The sequence below is a fragment of the Castanea sativa genome, chromosome 8, assembly GCF_040712315.1.
Source record: "Castanea sativa cultivar Marrone di Chiusa Pesio chromosome 8, ASM4071231v1".
Lineage (NCBI taxonomy): Eukaryota > Viridiplantae > Streptophyta > Magnoliopsida > Fagales > Fagaceae > Castanea > Castanea sativa.
Window position 1 is genome coordinate 32,597,850 of NC_134020.1, and position 18,171 is coordinate 32,616,020.

Here is an 18,171-nt window from a genome sequence, read left to right on the forward strand (position 1 = left end):
ACTATGAGATACGCACCTGGTGGGGAAATTATGCGGGTCTTGATGCTGATATCATATGCTATAATGTACAAAAGGCTTTGATTCTGCCTACGACATTTCTACATGTAGTAATACTCGCTTTTTCACCTTCTTTTTTTTTTTTAAGTGTCATAATTAAGAACTACTTATACTTAGGAGTGTCATTTAGCTAACTCCGAAAAATGAACACATGAACATGAACATATGATTTCAATGTTTTTTTTTTATGTTCATTTTTTGTAGCTAGTCTAATGACATTGGTTGTATCAGTAATTCTTAAATGCAAAATATGATAAAAAAATACACTTAAACTTTGAATTGTGATGAACGAAAAATTATAACATTAAACCCTCAAAAAAAAAAAAAACCTCATGCACGCGTGAAGAGCTTGCGACGAGGCTAGTATCATTTACAATGGTAATAATAACAAGAAAAACAAAATAAGATTTCTAATTAGTTTAAAAGGTCAATTAATATAATTAACCCTCCCCCCCCCCCCCCAAAAAAAAAAAAAAAGATAACCCGGACAAGGATAGACATGATGTTGAGTATATACATGTTATTAAGATCTCATATGAAATAATAATAAAAGAGTTAGTAATTAATATAACATAGTTGTGCTCAAACCTATAAGTTTAAGCTAAAATTTAGTAATGTTTTTGGAGTCTCCTGAGATATTAGTCAACATCTTAATTGGAGTCTTTCTAAGATGTTAGTCTCCCTAGCACAAGTCATAATCCACAATGCTTGCAAATTGATTTTATTTACACAGGGTCGATTCAACCAATTTTGGAGCCTTAGGCAAAAAATTTAAGTGGGCCTTTTTATTTTATTTCTTATATTTTAAATATTAATGAATTAATACATATTTAATTAAGACTATTTGCATTATTGTCAATAGATTTCTTGTTCATTTGTTATATTTTCACCTAAAATTTTTGTTGTGTCTTGTTTAATATTAGTAACAAATTTATCTATAAAGGCCTTTTGAGATTCAATTTGTTTTTCTAGTTTTATCTTCTTCTTCTTTTTAAGTTTTTTTTTTTATATATATCTAGATGAATATTTTCTAATAGACATTTATAATTTAAAATATATATTTATAAATAGATGTGTAAGGGCAAGTTTCGGATCATAAGCCCCAAAAAGTAACAGGGTTAGGGCCCAGAGAGTCCAACACAATGAATTTGTAGAAAGTAAGCTTATGGACTGGGCTTCAATGGATTGAGCAACACGCACAGTAGACTAAGGATAATAAGAAAGTAAAGAAAATTAAGCTAAGTGCAAAGAAAATCCTTCATCGGCAAAGTCCGAGGAGAGTAGTTCTTAAATATATTTCTTTAGACTGGGTTACAATTTTAGTTCTTGGTTGCTACAGTGTCTTCTTCCACAATTTTCAGATGCCCCCATGTCCTGGTGGGTTTCTTACGTTATATAGCATCTTTCCGTTGATCTTGACCCTCCATTTGTTGATCACACAGGCTACCACCCTATTGCTTATCCCATCAGATGTTTTCCCAAATCTCCTGTGAATTGCGGCAACCAAGATGGCACTGTTCAAGGGTCTTCTCCATATAAATGCGACCGGAGGGTTTGCTGGGGTGCAATTAATGTGATGGTAGCTTCCATTCTTTCAGACATGACAGGCTTAACCCCCTCTCTAGAGTTCTTCCCCTACAGTGTGGTCTCCTCTGATGTTGTGCTATTGATGTGGTCACAGCTCACCTCCCTGGCCTCACTGTCCAAGGGGATGGTCTCCTCGGAACTACACTGGACTCATCGGCCGTGAGTATGACACGTGGCATTGCTATCTTATTAAGTTGTTGTACCCACAAGATGAAACATTATTTAAAATAGAAAATTATAATTTAACTAAAATAAAATTTAAAGCACTAAACAGTAGGCTTAATTTATCAAAAGTAAGATTCCAACTTTGCTAAGGGTCTATTTGCTTAGGGGTTTTGAGAGATTAAAAAAAAACATTTTTAAAACTCAAAACTCGATTTTGCAACTACAACTCCTCATAGTTTTTTTTTTTTTTTTTTGCAAACATTTATTTTAAAGTTTAAACTCAAACACAATTTCCAAGAGCCTATACAAATGCACCCTAAATGATGTAATCACTTTATACTAAACTTGCACAAATAAATTTTTATTTATTATATAACTTGATAAATTAGTATTAATACATAAGGTAGATTATTCTTAAAGAATAACTAATGAAAATATATTTATCCAATACAAATTAAATATATTACTTCAAATATTTAAAAGAAAAAAAAATTGATACCAATAGAAATGGGAGAAATCAATTTATTAAAGTGTAAAAAAATTTATATAAAATAACAAATAGGTTGATGTGTCGATGATGTGACACGTCAACCTATGTCATATGTAGTCAATATTTATTTTAAATATATACTAATTGCCATTGTTTTGGATTATAGTAATGGCCGTTTTTAATATACAACGCATTCTATTAGCTAATAAAATGAGTTTTCAATTATTATTATTTTTAATAAGGATAAAAGGATAAATAAGTCTTAATTGAAATATAATATAATAAAATTATGTTATAATAATTAAAAGAGAGGTCTTTTTTTATTTGGGCTTTAGGCGACTTCCTTAGTCACCTATATGCTAGAGCCGGCCCTTGATTTACAATGCTAATATGCTTGCAAATACCTTTTCAAATATTATTTTCTTATATGTTCGCAGAGAAAGTAATAATATAACTCATAACCTTGCTTTTTTTTTTTTTTTTTTTGGGTTTTGTTTAGGCAAAAATACCTAACTTGAACTAAAAAAAAGTAATATTAAGAACACGAAAAAGAAAATCATTACAATTATACAACATTCATAAATTAACATGCTAACTCACACATGGCTCTACCACAATCTTTAATTTTACTTTTGTTAACGACGTGGCATGCTAATTTGAAATGTTGTGCATTTTTGTTTTGTTAATGGCTTTTCTTTAAAAGAAAGTGATATATATATATATATATATATATATATATATATATATATATATATATATATATATATATATGTGTTTTTGCAATTCATGCTCTTTTTTTTTCTTTTAACACGATCTTTTTCTTTCTACTCAAAAGTAGCATAATATGATTTTCTTTTTTCTTTGTGTTTTACAGATTTAAACTCATCAAATAAAGCTACAATATCAATACTAAAGGCTTTGTTTGAAACTCTCAGTTGGCTATGAATAATAGGGGTTTGAAAATCGGGAGCAGTAGAAGCTTGAAAATCATAAGCAATTGGAGACCCGGATTTGATTTATTCTTCTTCTTCATTGACATGCTTGCCATGTTTAGAAGGATACTTCGTTTTCATAGAATAATAAGCAATGCTTACTTGGGAGTTATCACTTGCAACCCCTTTCAGCTTCAACTCAGGTTTTTCAAAAAAAAAATTGTAGGAAATCATTGAGATCTTGATCTTGTTTTGAAATATTTTCAGAAATAGTAGATCCAGCAAAAGAATTTCTTCCTTCGTTAATCATAAGAGGTTTGTTATTATCAAAACTGATTTTAACAGTTCCATCAAGATATTGTTGGATATGGTCAAGATTTAACTCATCAGAAGCAAACTTAGCTAGCTGAGCTTCTCGTTCCAACAACCATTTTTTGGGAAGATTAATATCTTTCCATTGAATCATTCTTGAGATTTGAACCTTAGCATCAGGAGTGGAACATTGGATTAACAAATTCTTGTCACCAGTATTTTTTAGTTTAGCTTTAGGATTAAGAGTAATCTTTTAGCAATTTATAATAAGTGAGATAAATGATAGCAAGGGACTTATTGCCTTCATCCATATCATAACCAGGATGTTAAGATATTTAAAGTTAAAGTTTTAACAATATTAGGGTCATCTAAGGCAAGAGTAAGATTAGGATGACAGTTAAAATAAACGGGACCATCATACAGAGATGAAGTAATCATGCCAAGAATACTAGTACGAAAATCTTTAAATCTAGCATCTCTTAAGCGTGTAAGCATAGAAGCATTAATAACTTTTTGGGTAAGGGATTAAATAGCAACTTGAACCAAGCCAATATGCAAATTAGGGGTGGCAATTCGTGTTCGCGTGTCGGGTTCGTGTCGTGTCAAGTCATGAGTATTCGACTACATAGGTCAACACTAACCCGACATGTTTATTAAACGGGTTAAGATTCCTCAACCCTAACACGACCCATTTATTAAACGGGTCAGTCGTGTCGACCTGTTTATCAGATTTTATCAAAATGAAAAATAAAAATTAATGAAAAAACAAACAAATAAATATTTTTAATATAAAATTCAGAACTAACGAGTAACTGCATCACAAATAATCATTCAAGATTAAAGCATATCCCAATATCACAAATAATCAATCACAATTTGTTAAAGAAAATAAATCACAACAACTAATAAGTTTATATACCTAGAGTTTGAAGGGTATATTGGTAAAATATCATTTAATTAAACGAGTCAGACGGGTCAAACGGGTTCTATGGGTTCAACACTAACCCAACCCATTTATTAAACGGGTTAGTCGTGTCAACCCGAATATGACACGAACCCGTTAAGCCTCAACCCATAACCTGCTAATTTCGTGTCGTGTCGTGTCGGGTTCGCTGGTCGTGTCAAATTTTGCCACCCCTAATGCAAATAACTGAATCATTTAGCAATAAAATCATTAATGCATTTTCTTTTAAATAAACAACATTTTTCATGAGTTTTTTAAATAGAATATGTTTGTTCAACAAATTTGATACTAAACTCAGAATTGAAGGTATATTGGACCTAACTAGTTCTATAGATGGATTTAGTATCAACTTTAGGAATACACCATTTTTTAAATTAGTGAAATCAATTTCTTCAACAGAATAATCTTCCTCATTTACAATATAAGGAAGGATACTAGATTTGGAGCTAACATCTAAATAATCTATCCATTCTATCCTAGGTTCAACACTTACTTGTTATGTTTATTCTTACAACTGTTGCATTTCGTAACACATACCCTAATAAACCCTCTACCTCGCATGGCCTAACACTCTCCTAGCTGAACAAGCGTTACAGTTTGGTTTAGGGATTTCACTTTTCGACAAGGGTGGCGCCAACAGAGATAAGAACAAAGACACAATGAAGAAAGTATCAAAAGTTTGGGCAGACTAGAAAAAGTACAAAGAACACAATACCACTATCACCAGCCAGAAAGAAGATGACTCTAATACCATAAGGGAGGCGAAAGTGCACAATATACACACACACACACACATATATGATTATGATTTACTAACGTGTGTTCTTAGGGTAAACATTAGTAACCCATTTTAATAAACTTTTTTATGGAAAAATGAAAAAGTAATTAACTGTTTTGATAGCTTTTTTAATTTTCCATAAAAAAAAATTCAAGATGGATGGTAAATATGTGCCATAAGGGCACATATTAACCAGACTCATATATATATAATATGAGAAATGCTAACGGATGCTTTTAGGGCAATGGTTAACAATCCATTTTAAAAAAGTTTTGATACCACTTTTATGGGAAATGAAAAAAGCTGTCAAATTTTGTTTTTCTTTCTTTCCCCATAAAAACTTTATTTAAATGGATTATCAAACAATGTCTTAAGGACATTTGTTAGCATTTTCCATATAATATTACTAAAAAATTGTCAAAAAGAATAAAAAACTGCAAAATTTAAAAAAAAAAGCGCAAAAAACTGTTATTAACGGGCACTTACGGTGCCCATTAATACAACCCATTTATATATATGTGTGTGTGTGTGGGAAATGTTAACAAGCATTGCAAAGTGCTTGTTAACATTTACCTTTTTGGGTTTCACTTAAAAAAAAAAAAGTTGTTAAAAAATTGCCAAAAGCTACTAAAAAATGTTTTGTTAACGGACACCTTTCCGCTATCCGTTAACACAACCCTATATATATAGACATGGCAAAACATGTCAGAATCTTATGACCCGACCCAATTGACTCGTTTAAAAATGACCCGTTTTAACTCGCGACCCGATTAACCCGATCCGAACCTGACCCGACCCAACCCGCCTGTTTTGCCACGTCTACTAACGTTGAGTAGATTGAGATTGAGGTATAATTCTTATAAAATATTTACTTATTCTTTTTTACTTAATATGTTATGTACTCCATTATAGTTTGTCATTCTTTACTTGATACCTTCATTTTCTCTTCCTACTTTAAACAAATCGAAGATTATACCAAGATTAGCTTCTAGAAAGTTGGAACAAGAGTTGCACCAAATTTGGATATCAAGTGTTTAGTGGTAATTGATAAGTGGTAATAGTATCACCAGTGAGAATCTAATCACAGTTAAGGAACTCATAAACAATTGACAGATTGCACCTATTTCAACAACAAAAAAAAACTTGTTTGAAAATACAGGTCTACTCAACCCGACTCGACCCGCGACCCAATTGACCTGCAAATCTGATTGCTCGACCCGAACCCGACTCGCACGTTTTGCCACGTATATATATATATATATATATATATATATATATATATATATATATATATAGAGAGAGAGAGAGAGAGAGAGAGAGAGAGAGAGAGAGAGAGAGAGAGATGGATTCAAGTTACACTTGGTGTAACTCTTTAGAGTTACACATTTTCTAAACCATTGGATTTAAATAGATCCAACGGTTAAAAAAAGATACTCATTAATGTTAATATTTTTATTGATCTAATTTATTATCCCTTATTTATGTCATTCCATATTTATCTCTAAATTCCACCTCTATAGACAAGTCGCCAACTGCAAAAAAAGCCACAGTCGCCAGTTGCATTTCATTCTTCTCAGATCATTTTGCACTCTCTTGTCCTTTTTTTTTTACATGTGTATTTTATCTTTGGATGAAAATACAATTTTGTTGATCGATTTCTATAAGCAAAAGAGTCTTGAATCAAGATAATAGGTAGGCTGCGAATGCATTATAAAACAACATATTGACAATGTTTAATTGAAAGCCATCCTTGGAGACATTAACACATTTTGGCAAAATTGTTAATAGACTTCCTCCAAAACATTTTCATCATTCTTCTAACAGATTGCTTCTCCAATATAAAATTTTATCCAATTTCTATGCCATTTAAATACTGCAATTTGAATCACAAAATTTAAATAAATAAATAAAAGCACTTTAAAAATTGGATTCTAAAATGAGAATAATTATTATTTTGAATGGCAGGAGGTATAAGAGTATCAGACATCTTGCATTTTACATGGTGGGATGCGTGTGTGTATTTAAATTGTATAAGTCTAAGCATTTGAGTACAAATAATAAGTACTTTATCACATGATGTTTTACTAGTGAAAACCTCAATAAAGTTGAAGAAAACCAGTCATGATTGGATATGATGTCCTTGTTATAGGAGCGAGAAAAAAAAAACCATATACTTAAACCATTTTTTTGAGAGAGTATGCTTACTATTAAACCTTACGAGCATCGATTTCTTATGACTTAAGAGAGGTTATTTTGAGAGAGTGTGTTTACTGCTAAAGTTTTCAAGGCATTCGTACTTTTTGGATTTGCTAGGACTTAGGAGAGTTTATTTTGAGAGAATATGTTTACGGCCGAATCTTATGAGCCATTCACACTTATTGGATTTGTTAGGACTTCTTGGCTAATCGGTAAAAGAATTGTTTTTTTTTTTGCATTTTTTTGCATTTTTTTAATAAAAATGTTATCACCGGACTTAGCATCTTTTGTGTATCACTGTTTCCGTTTATTTTTAATTTAAAAAAATGCAGATTATCATTTAAATTTATGCATGATTGTCTCCAATTTGGATTGATTGGTAGAGTAGTGTTGCCTCTACTCATCTTTCAATTGATAGAATGGAATATACAATCATCACATCAGCATATCATTTGGTAGAGTATATGTATTTTGCTAACGACAATTTGGCCGTGGAGGTGGAACCCTAGAGAGAGAGAGAGAGAGATAAATACATATACCTTTTTTTGGGTTTAGAGATAAGTATGAAATGACATAAATAAAAAATAATAAATGAGATCAATAAAAATATTAGTATTAATGATTTTTTTTTTAATCGTTGGATCTACTTAAATCCAATGATTTAGAAAATGTATATATATATATATATATATATATATATGTTTTAGATACAAAAGGATTTAGGGAGAATATTCCTTCCTAAAAAAAGATTTAAGAAGAATATGACAAGCACGTGACTTTCATTACATGCGAGTGCGGCGAAACAGAACCGGGTTCGTTTCCTACCAATTGTCTGAACTCAGAAACCGACTCCAGATGGTAATAATGGTCTCCTGGGTCTTGACCCTTATATCACAAGGACGGTAAAAAGTACTATCCTCATCGCATGCGCTTTGCACGTGCGATGAGGCTTTTTTTTTAGCGATTATATTTTGCAGAAAAAAAAATTGTGTTTTTTATTTTATTTTATATATATAATTTTTATTTTGAAAATCGAATTTATAAGTGGATAAAGTAATTTGAAAATTAACAGGAAAGTTGTCTTATTTTTTACGCAATATTTTAGTGGGAGTTAGAGTTGCATTTTTACCAATTTTTCATTTAGTTTTGTCTCTACTTAAACATGGGGGTATAAGGGTATTTTTGAACTAAAAAATGATAAATCTAAACAGTGGAAGCCTCTTAAATAATAGTATAGAAAACATATACAATGAAAGTAAAAAAAAAAAACTAAAAAATTTAACGCCAAAAACATATACAATGAAGGTAAGAATAAAAAAAAAGAACAGAAAAACAGAAAAAACGAAGGGGTGTTGGTTGAGTAGTTTGAAATGAGATTTTTGTAATTTTTTAAAATTTGTGTGGGTGAAAAAGTGCGTTAAAAAGTGTATAAATTCTACGTCCACAACATTTTTACAAAAAATCATAGGTAGTTAGTTGTTATTGGTTTAAATTTGAACCTAATACTAAGATTATTTTTTTGCCCCAACAATAATAATCAGTAACAACCTGCTACTTAAAATTTGTTGTAAATATATTGTAAAAATGCCGTGATCGTATCATTTCTCAGTATGAAAACGAGAGATTGAGATTATAATCCGAACCGGCCTGAAAATTTTCACGCTTTATTTTTCACCCATGCTTATTTACCAAACGCCCTTCATCCCCCCAAATTCAAAGACCACAGCTTTTACCAGTTGCTTCCATGGCAAGCCCTAACCCTTAAAATTTCCCAAAAACGAATTCCCAATTCTTAAATCATGTTCACGATGGACCCGGACATTTGCCGATGGATTTCCGAATTCCTAATGCGAAGCACGGCGCAAGACCACGTCATCAAGAAGCTCCTCCAAGTTTTACCGGTCTCCGGCGCCGACTCTCGCTTCAAGAAGACCGTCCTCCTCCGCACGATCCGGTCCGAAATTGCCGACGCATCGGTTTCCGAAACGACGCTCCAGACGCTGGAACTGATCGAAGAAATGGATCGAAGCGAGGGGGTCGAGATCAGAGACTCGTTGAAAGCGGCGTACTGTGCGGTGGCGGTGGAGTGTACGGTCAAGTATTTGTTGGGAAGCCCCGACAAGCATGGGGAGTATTTCGAGGCGGTGAAGAGGGTGTGGAGGGGCAGGATTGGTATTTTGGAGAAGTCCGGGAAGAGCGAGTTGGTTACGGACGAGTTGACTCGGTGGAGGGACGATTTGGAGGAGGCTCTTTGGGAGGCCAATACGGCGAAGAGGTTGATGAAGTTGAATACGAGGACCGAGGCTCTGCGTGCACTTAGGGTTTTTTTAGGAGAGGCTTGGGCGCTCATGGGGCCTTCGTTTCTCGAGTCCGCGGCGGGGTTGATAGGGCCCTCTGATTTACAGAATTTGAGTGGTGATCAAATGCCTGCCAACAATGCCAGTGGATTGGCTGCTGCGACAGTTGAAGCAGCCGAGCCTGCAGCCGTGGCAGCGGCGGTGGATTCCAGTAATGTGGGTGAATTGGGGGTGGAAGAAGAGGTAGGGGCGACGCATCGGGAGCCGACAGTGAACGGAGAGGGAAGTCGAGAAATGGGTATCAATGATAAGCCTGCAGGGAGAGGTAAAGGTACATTTTTTTTTTCTAACTTTACTATGTGTTTTGGTTGATATTTAGTGTACAGTCATGGTGCTTAGAAATTGAGGCTTATGTATGATGCTGAGATATGACACGCTCTAACATAACATATATGCAAAACGAAATCAAGAAACAGTTGTGTAGAAGTAGAACGGAAAATGCAAAAAAGAGACGGCTAGATGAGGCCAATGACTATTTCTTGTTTAATTATTTGCAATTATGTGTGTACTGACTACTGCATAAAGCTACACGAATGATCAATGAGATCAACAGATATATAGTAAGCAAATGGCATGGAAAGACAATGGCTTCTTATACGAACGACTTCCCTCCACTAAATTTAAAATAAATAAATAAAACCAACATAAACTTAATGGAGAAACTTTGGCAAAAATGAATATAGAAACTTGTAATAATTGCCATTCTTCGTCAAAGTTTATTCCAATCATTTCCTAAAGTTTCCACTTCTTGTAAGAATTCAGTCGAAAAAGAACACGAGAAAAACTCTCATTCCACAAATTTAAGAACATTAAGGTAATCTAGAGAATGTCTTACAACAGTTAGAGAAAAATAAGTCAACAATTTCAATCACCTTAAGAAGTTTCTACAACAATTCAAGAGATATTCAAACTTCGTTGCTTATCAAAAAAAAAAAATTTAAAAGATATTTTCTAAGTGTGTGTGCAAAATGTATACAGCACCTTCTCTAGTATCAGTGATAACCTCTGAACATTTCCAATGAGAGAAATAATTGCCCTGTGCTGAAGAAGGTTCATGGCAGCAATTTTCTCAAGTTCCCGATCAAAAAAGAATAGTATGAGATGAGGGAAAAAAAAATGCAATTGCAAAGAAAGAAAAGAAAATACACAACTGCTCTGCAGATTAAAATACTAATACTAATAGTACATATAGTATGATAGGCATGTTATATGGGGTAGAGACTGTAGTTGACTTCATGCATGCAAACAATGATTTGCAAGAAAACCACGAAATGCCTGGAAATAAGGCATGTGCTAATTGAAATTGTAAATTTAAACAAGAAGTTGTAACACAAACAAGATATCATATGCTTGCCTTCTGAATCAGCTCTCTACTCCAAAGCTTTGATGGATCCAGTGTCAAGGAAATACTAACTTCACTTGTAGCTACAACAACTGATATGCCCAAATCTTCCAATATTGAGAATATGAAGCTATTCTCAATATTTTTGCTTGGACATAAATCATGCAAAAATGAGATTTTGAGTCAACAAAAGGCTAAAGAGCACTCAATCATTAGCTTCTCACCTTGGCAAGGGAGCCACATTGACCAAGCACTCTAGTGCTAACAATATCCAACATAGTTATGTTCTGTTTCAAAACAATACTAGACTGCCTGCAATTTTACTGCATTGTTCTATTGTGTTTGAGCTATGGTCTATGGTGTTTACCTTGTTTGGTATTTACTGGGTAAAGCCAAAGACTGGTGGAGCTTTTAGCATGTTGGCAAGGAAAGTTTGGTAGTCATCGCAATGGTGTTATTTGAATGGCTGTCCCTCATTGCTTGATGTGGTGCATTTGGAGTGAGAGAAACAACCAATGCTTTGAGGTTGGAAAAGGACAGTAGCTGATCTTAAACTTCTCTTCTTTAGAATGCTGACTGATTGGATGTCCATCATTGGAAGCCATTCCATTTTTTCAATCCATGACTTGATGGATGTTTGTAACTTATGTACTTGATTGTTGTGATCCAGCTGTATATGTTGTGTATACTTAGGTGATTCTTTTTTATGATTTGAATAAATTTACATTTCTTATCAAAAAAATATTGGAGAAAGAAAATTTTAATGCTGGTTGGAATCTTCTATACAACATGTAACAACACTCAATTGCTTCAAGTCTTACTCTTATCTCTTGCCCTGGTTATAAGAGTACATTAGGTTTGTAAGAGTTTTTAATCCTAACAGGATTATCACCTTCTCTAGCAGGTCTCATGGACTGCGGATGCAAGACCTGCAAAATAGGAAAAGGAGGGAGAAGATGACTGTCTAAATATCATGTTTATCTTTGCCATAAAATTTCTGATTGTCTTTAGATTCCAAGAAGCACTATACTACTTCACAACACTGCTGAATGAATGCACTCAGCTCTATCTATTAACAACAACTTAGCTAGCATGCAAAATTGATAAGATATGGAGGATTAAGATAAAAACTTTAGGTTGTATGAAGTATCTCAAGTGATTGGAGATAGGAAAAGCAAAAATAACCTAATGCTACTTATCAAAAAAAAAAAAAAAACCTAATGCCACATGAACACTAGCCATGCTATGACAAAGAAACCAAAATTTTTCAGATCTCATATAAGTTTAAGAGCATGCAATATCCAATTTAACTAGTGAAACAGGGTCAAAACCATGAAATAACAGGTAAAACACAGGAAGTTGACTCTTGTGCACCCATGATTGGACTTTTGTCAGGTTGGAGTAAAAAAATTGCCATCTCTTTTGGCAGTTCAGTGGGGCTAAATGAGAATTTTGTGCTGTTCATTTTTGTAATGGTTCAATTTCAAATCGATTTCTCAAATTTATCTTTTATGTTGATTCCTTTCTGCTGCTCCTGTCAAAGCTTTCAACTTTTTCTAGTTGAGGTTTGGTTAAATATATACGTAATTAAGGTCATCCTTCTACTTGCATGGTTCATGATCAGATTAGTCACATCTTAAGCTTGTTAATGACATTCTTGAGCTTAACATTTATATAGCTAAGGTTACCTTTTTCCCTTTTGATTTTTGGGTTTGTCATTCCATATTACTCAGAAATACATAAGGGGAATGTGCTTCCTAGATGCAAGCACGTTACTTGGCATAAACGCTCTAAAGGAGGAGTTAGGATTACTGAAGAAGTGGACACAGACGCATCACCTAGCAAATATGATTCCTTGCCTACCCCTGAAGTTAATATGATAAAAGAAGCGCTTAAATCCAGCTCTTTGGAGTTACAAGCTGTGGTGAAGGACCCACTTCCTGATGCATTACATTTGTCCGAAACCATAATAGCTGACATGGTGAAAAAAAATAAGATACATGAACCTTCTGTAGAAAATCAAAGTGAAAAAGATACAGACGCACTCAATCCATCTGTTGAAAAAAGCATAGCTGCACAAACTACTGACTCCGGTTGTGGAAATCAGTCCTGCATTCCTCAGAGCAATGCTACGCGACCAAGCTTAATGGAGCGGAATGGCACTGCCCATACTTATGAGGTATGTGGTCACATTTTGTTGTTTTAATTTTTTGGTTTGTTTTTAAATGGTGTGGTAACTGGGGTTAATATATCATGTTACATGCAAATAGTTGATACATCATGTGTATTATCTAATTCATATATGAGCATAATGCATATTGTGTCATTTCTGAGAGTTGTCTTATGTTTTGCATTGACTTGCATTTTCTTGAACTCATCTTAATTATATGTTACAGCAGAATCAGCTATTTTTTCTTATCTTTTTTTATAAAACAACATAATTAGAGGTCGGGCCTTGGTGCGATGGCAAGTGTTTTCCACCAAAAGTGACAGGTCATGGATTCAAACTTGGGAATTAGCCTCCACAAAAAAAATTGGGTGCAAGGCTGTCTACCATGATATCTCCCAAACCTTGCAAAAGTGTGAGATTTGTGCATTTGGTACGAACTTATTAAAACAACATCAAAAGTGACAGGTCATGGATTCAAACTTGGGAATCAACCTCCATAAAAAAATTGGGTGTAAGGCTATCTACCATGATCTTTCTCAGACCTTGCAAAAGTGTGAGATTTGTGAATTTGGTACGAACTTATTAAAACAACGTAATCAGCACGAGATCATTTTTTTTTTTTGATAAGTAAAGAAAATTTTATTCATAGTCTTAAGGAGTCACCCAAGTATACAAGAAGTATATAGCAGGGACCAAAACAATCAAATACATTATTACTAGCATCCATCAACTCATAGACCAAAAATATAGAATGACTTCCTACGATAGACATCCAATCCAATGGAGTTTTAAAAAAGAACAGTTTTAACAAATGCATCAAAGTTTCTCTCTCGCCAAATGCCGGTTGTTTAAAATCTTCAAAACGCCGGTTGTTTCTCTCTTGCCAAATGCACCACATCAAACAGTGAGGGACAATCATCTGGATAACACCATTATGATGATGACCAAAGTTTCCCTTGCCAACATACAAGGAGGTCAACCACAATCTTTGGCATTGTCCAGTAGATACCAAACAAGATGAACACCTTAGACCACAACTCAAAAACAATAGGACAATGTAGTAAAAAATGATCTACTGATTCTCCATTACTTTTGCACGTATAACACCAATCTAGAATCAACACCTTCTTCTTATGTAAATTATCGATAGTCTAAATAGTTCCCAAAGCTGCAGTCCAAACAAAAAACGTGATGATAAATGATTATTGAACTACTTGAATCCTGGTTGCCCTTTTTCATTCTCATATTTCCTTTGTTATGTTTAAGAAGCAATATTCTCCTGTTCATTTATGTACATTGTCCGTAGTGTGTCTTTTTTGAAAGTTGTCTTATGTCTTTGCAGTGGGATGATTCAATAGATGGGTCACCAGGAGGAATGACCAATCGCGCAGGTAGGCTTCACCTACCTAGCCCAAAGAGAAAGATTGTTTCTCCTTTGAAGAAGTACGAGGTTACAAAGTTTGTTAGGAGGAGAAGATTGAAGAGATGGAGTTTATTGGAGGAAGATACTTTAAGGACTGGTGTGCAGAAGTATGTGCTTTTTCTGATTATTAAAAAACATCAGCAGATTATATTTTTGAAAACAGGATTTTTTATAGACTCAAGTTTCAGTTATAAATAAACTCTATATCCCTTTAAAAAAAATGTGGATCTTCACATTTCTTTTTGTCATGTTTCCTGTTGAAGGTATGGTAAAGGAAATTGGAAGCTCATCTTGAATTCCTATCGTGATATTTTTGATGAAAGAACGGAGGTAATTTGTTGTTGTACACATTTGCAATGTCTTACTTTGCTTTCCAAGTATTTATACCCTGTATATAAGTTAGAGGTCATTTTTTCAGGTTGATCTGAAGGATAAGTGGAGAAACATGACACGGTATTGATCCCACAAAACAGTCTGCAACTTCTTTGTAATTTTGCTGAAGAAACAAAAATTTGCAGTAGTTTTTTGGTTCACCTTATAACCTTTGGCCTTGAGTCTCAACAGTGATACCTTGTAGTTTTCATGACCGAGTTACATTCTCCTGTTCATCTGATTACTACATATGTTCATACTTTAGCTAGGTTATACAACACAAGTGATGTATTTTAAACATAACTATGTAGTCTCTTCCTTTTGGATCCTGTTTCACATGTATATATTTTTTCCCCATGAATAAAATGTGTCTTTTGGTATTTCTGCAAACATGGCAAACTTAAATTGATGGAATAGCCTAAAATTCAAGAACGGAAGTTTTTAAAGTGATTTTTACCATTAATTGCTTAATTTCTGCAAATGTATTTGTTATTGCTGTTGTATGGTGTACCACTATTGGACATTTAAATTGTACTTATCTGTTTCACATTGTTTGAAATGTGAGTATACCCCATACTTTAGTGGAAATGGCTTCAGGTAGTGCAGCTAGGAAGTGGATGCAATTATTCAAAAATTTAAGGCTTAAGTTATACATGCCTTTTTTGTTTTAGAATTGTGTCTGGCAAACTCCTTGGTGAGCAGCTGAGACTAGCAACTGAGGCGGCAAGATCGTCTGTACGCTTAGGTTGGCATTTGCAGCCAACTCTGCTCCCTTATTTTAACCAGGCCAGAATTTTCTTCAAAATCAATTTGGAGGAAAGTACCTAAGCATTGCATGACATGTATGTTAAGATTAGTGCTCTAAAATCTTATTGTACGATATTATGTATGACATTATGTTATAAATAATAAAGTTGTTTTAAATCTAAAATAATGGTGACACAAATATTTGGACATTATCATATAGTCCTTGAGATGCATAGTATGTGATTTAGTCATAAAATATATAAATCACAAGTTCTTTGTAAACTTAAAATTTTAGTTCGTAGTCGGTGATGAAATTGGAAATTTCATCTGTGAAGATTATAACGTGTCAATTAAGATAGTTTGTATTGATCATGAAAGTTGAGACTTTTAGTTGATATGTTGATATGTCTTAAGTGTATAAGACATATTGAACGGGACCACTGTGAGATTAATTATTTTATTAATGACTGTCAACTGAATAATAAACTGAATAATAAATCTCATGACTTTAATTTATATAAACTTTTAATCTTGAGAGGATAGTGAACTAGATTATGAAATGTTGGTTTTGATATATCAAGAGAGATTTAATTCAACGGTCAAAACTTCAGTATGTTGGATAGCCACACATAGTGCTAAAGGAACACATATCCTCAAGATGAAAGTTATAGTCTCTTTGTAAAGATATAAAATATTCCCTTGAGATAAGTTTAATGAGTTTGGTTATTCAGAGTGTTAGGCCTGACCACTTTATTAAATAGTTACTAAAGTTAATATTTTATTAAATTTGATTTTATAAATATATATGAATAGCTTAAAGGATTAAATCGGGTACTTAAGAATCAAGATGTAGTAATTTTCAAAGTGGCAGTTATATATTATGACTTTGTATTACTATGAATATTTTCATGAAGGGGTTAATTGTTTAGATAATAAAGTCTTGAGATTTTATTCTATTTATAAAGCCTAAAGTGCAATTATATTTATATGGTGATATTAAATATAATTAATGGTAACTTTGGGCTTGTCAAGAGTTGACAGATAAGCCCAAAGCCCATTGGAGTTAGAGTTTTATTTGTCCCTTTGGTTCAATCTCAAGCCACATACTAAGGCCTAAAAGACTCGTCCAATTAGATAATCAGTTGTTTATTTAATAAGAGTTATTAAATAAAGTAATTGCCTTTTGACAGTTTTAAAAAAAAAAACGTATGTACGATTAAAAGAGAAACAAGATAGTTTTCTCAAAAAAAAAATATATATATATATATATATATATATTTTCTCTTGAACAAGTGCGTATATAATTGATTGAGAGATCATACATCTTGGACATCTATGGAATTGGGGTGAAGAGTAAAAGTCTTCCCAAGTTCAAAGTTCTTTTGTTTTGACTTTCACTCCATCAATGGATGCCTTTCTATTCTCTATTTCTAAAATTCTAGATATTCCATGTTATCTTACATGAATGAAAAAGATACTTCTGTTGCTTCCGCGGTGTGTTTTATATGAGATTCAAAACTAGTTTTTTCAACTATGTAGATGGTCTTATAAATTACTAGATGAATTAATAACTCTTTATAATCTAGTTTAGAGGAAAACTTTATCCATTCTCTTTGGAATTCGTTTGGCTTCCCTCGCTCACAATTTTATTTACACATCCACTTGCCATCGTTTCAGCCATTCTTCTTGGAATTGGCTTGGGAAGACTGTAGCTCCCACCAGACTATTTCATTTTCTTTATAAATGTGCTTTATGCTATGTTATCTCATTCCACTCAGATCACAGCCTTTAGCTTTGCACCCCTGTTGTACACTTCGTACTGAACCAAGTGTGACACCAGCTTTACCCACCAGACATCTTTTAGGCAAAAATGAAACACACTTAAGTTTCACCATTTTTCATTGTAATCCTAAAGTTTACATTTTGTCATTTTAGTCTTCTAAATTTTAAACTTTCTCAATTTAGTCTTCTGATAACTTACCATCCATATTTGCTGTTAATTGCCCAAAATGACACTGTTTTGGCCATAATTTAATATTTATTTTTATTTTATTATTTATTTCATTATTTAAAAAAGCGTTAATTAAAAAAAAAGTCTTTTTTAATTTATTTTATTTTATTTATGATTGTGTTTGTTCTATTCATCAGATCTTTCATTTTTTTTTCTGTCAATGAATAAGTTTCCCAATCCATATATCGAATTTTAATGGACGATTCGTGACTCATTTGATTATGAATTGTTGAATTTTTTTCTTTTTGAGTTTCACTCAATTCATATA

General features: G+C 33.1%; 1 protein-coding gene across 2 annotated transcripts; it reads left to right on the forward strand.

The window, feature by feature from the left end:
* Positions 1-9,137: 9,137 nt before the first annotated feature.
* LOC142607901 (uncharacterized) lies at positions 9,138-15,535 on the forward strand. 2 transcript variants are annotated; one of them, XM_075779558.1, is made up of 5 exons: positions 9,138-10,109; positions 12,914-13,359; positions 14,693-14,880; positions 15,037-15,103; positions 15,192-15,535. In XM_075779558.1, exons 1-5 carry the CDS (start codon positions 9,281-9,283, stop codon positions 15,231-15,233), a joined length of 1,572 nt encoding a protein of 523 aa, XP_075635673.1. In that variant the 5' UTR covers positions 9,138-9,280; the 3' UTR covers positions 15,234-15,535. The 2 variants fall into 2 exon arrangements, with proteins under 2 accessions (XP_075635673.1, XP_075635674.1); XM_075779559.1 differs by having other exon boundaries at positions 9,138-10,103.
* Positions 15,536-18,171: the final 2,636 nt, after the last annotated feature.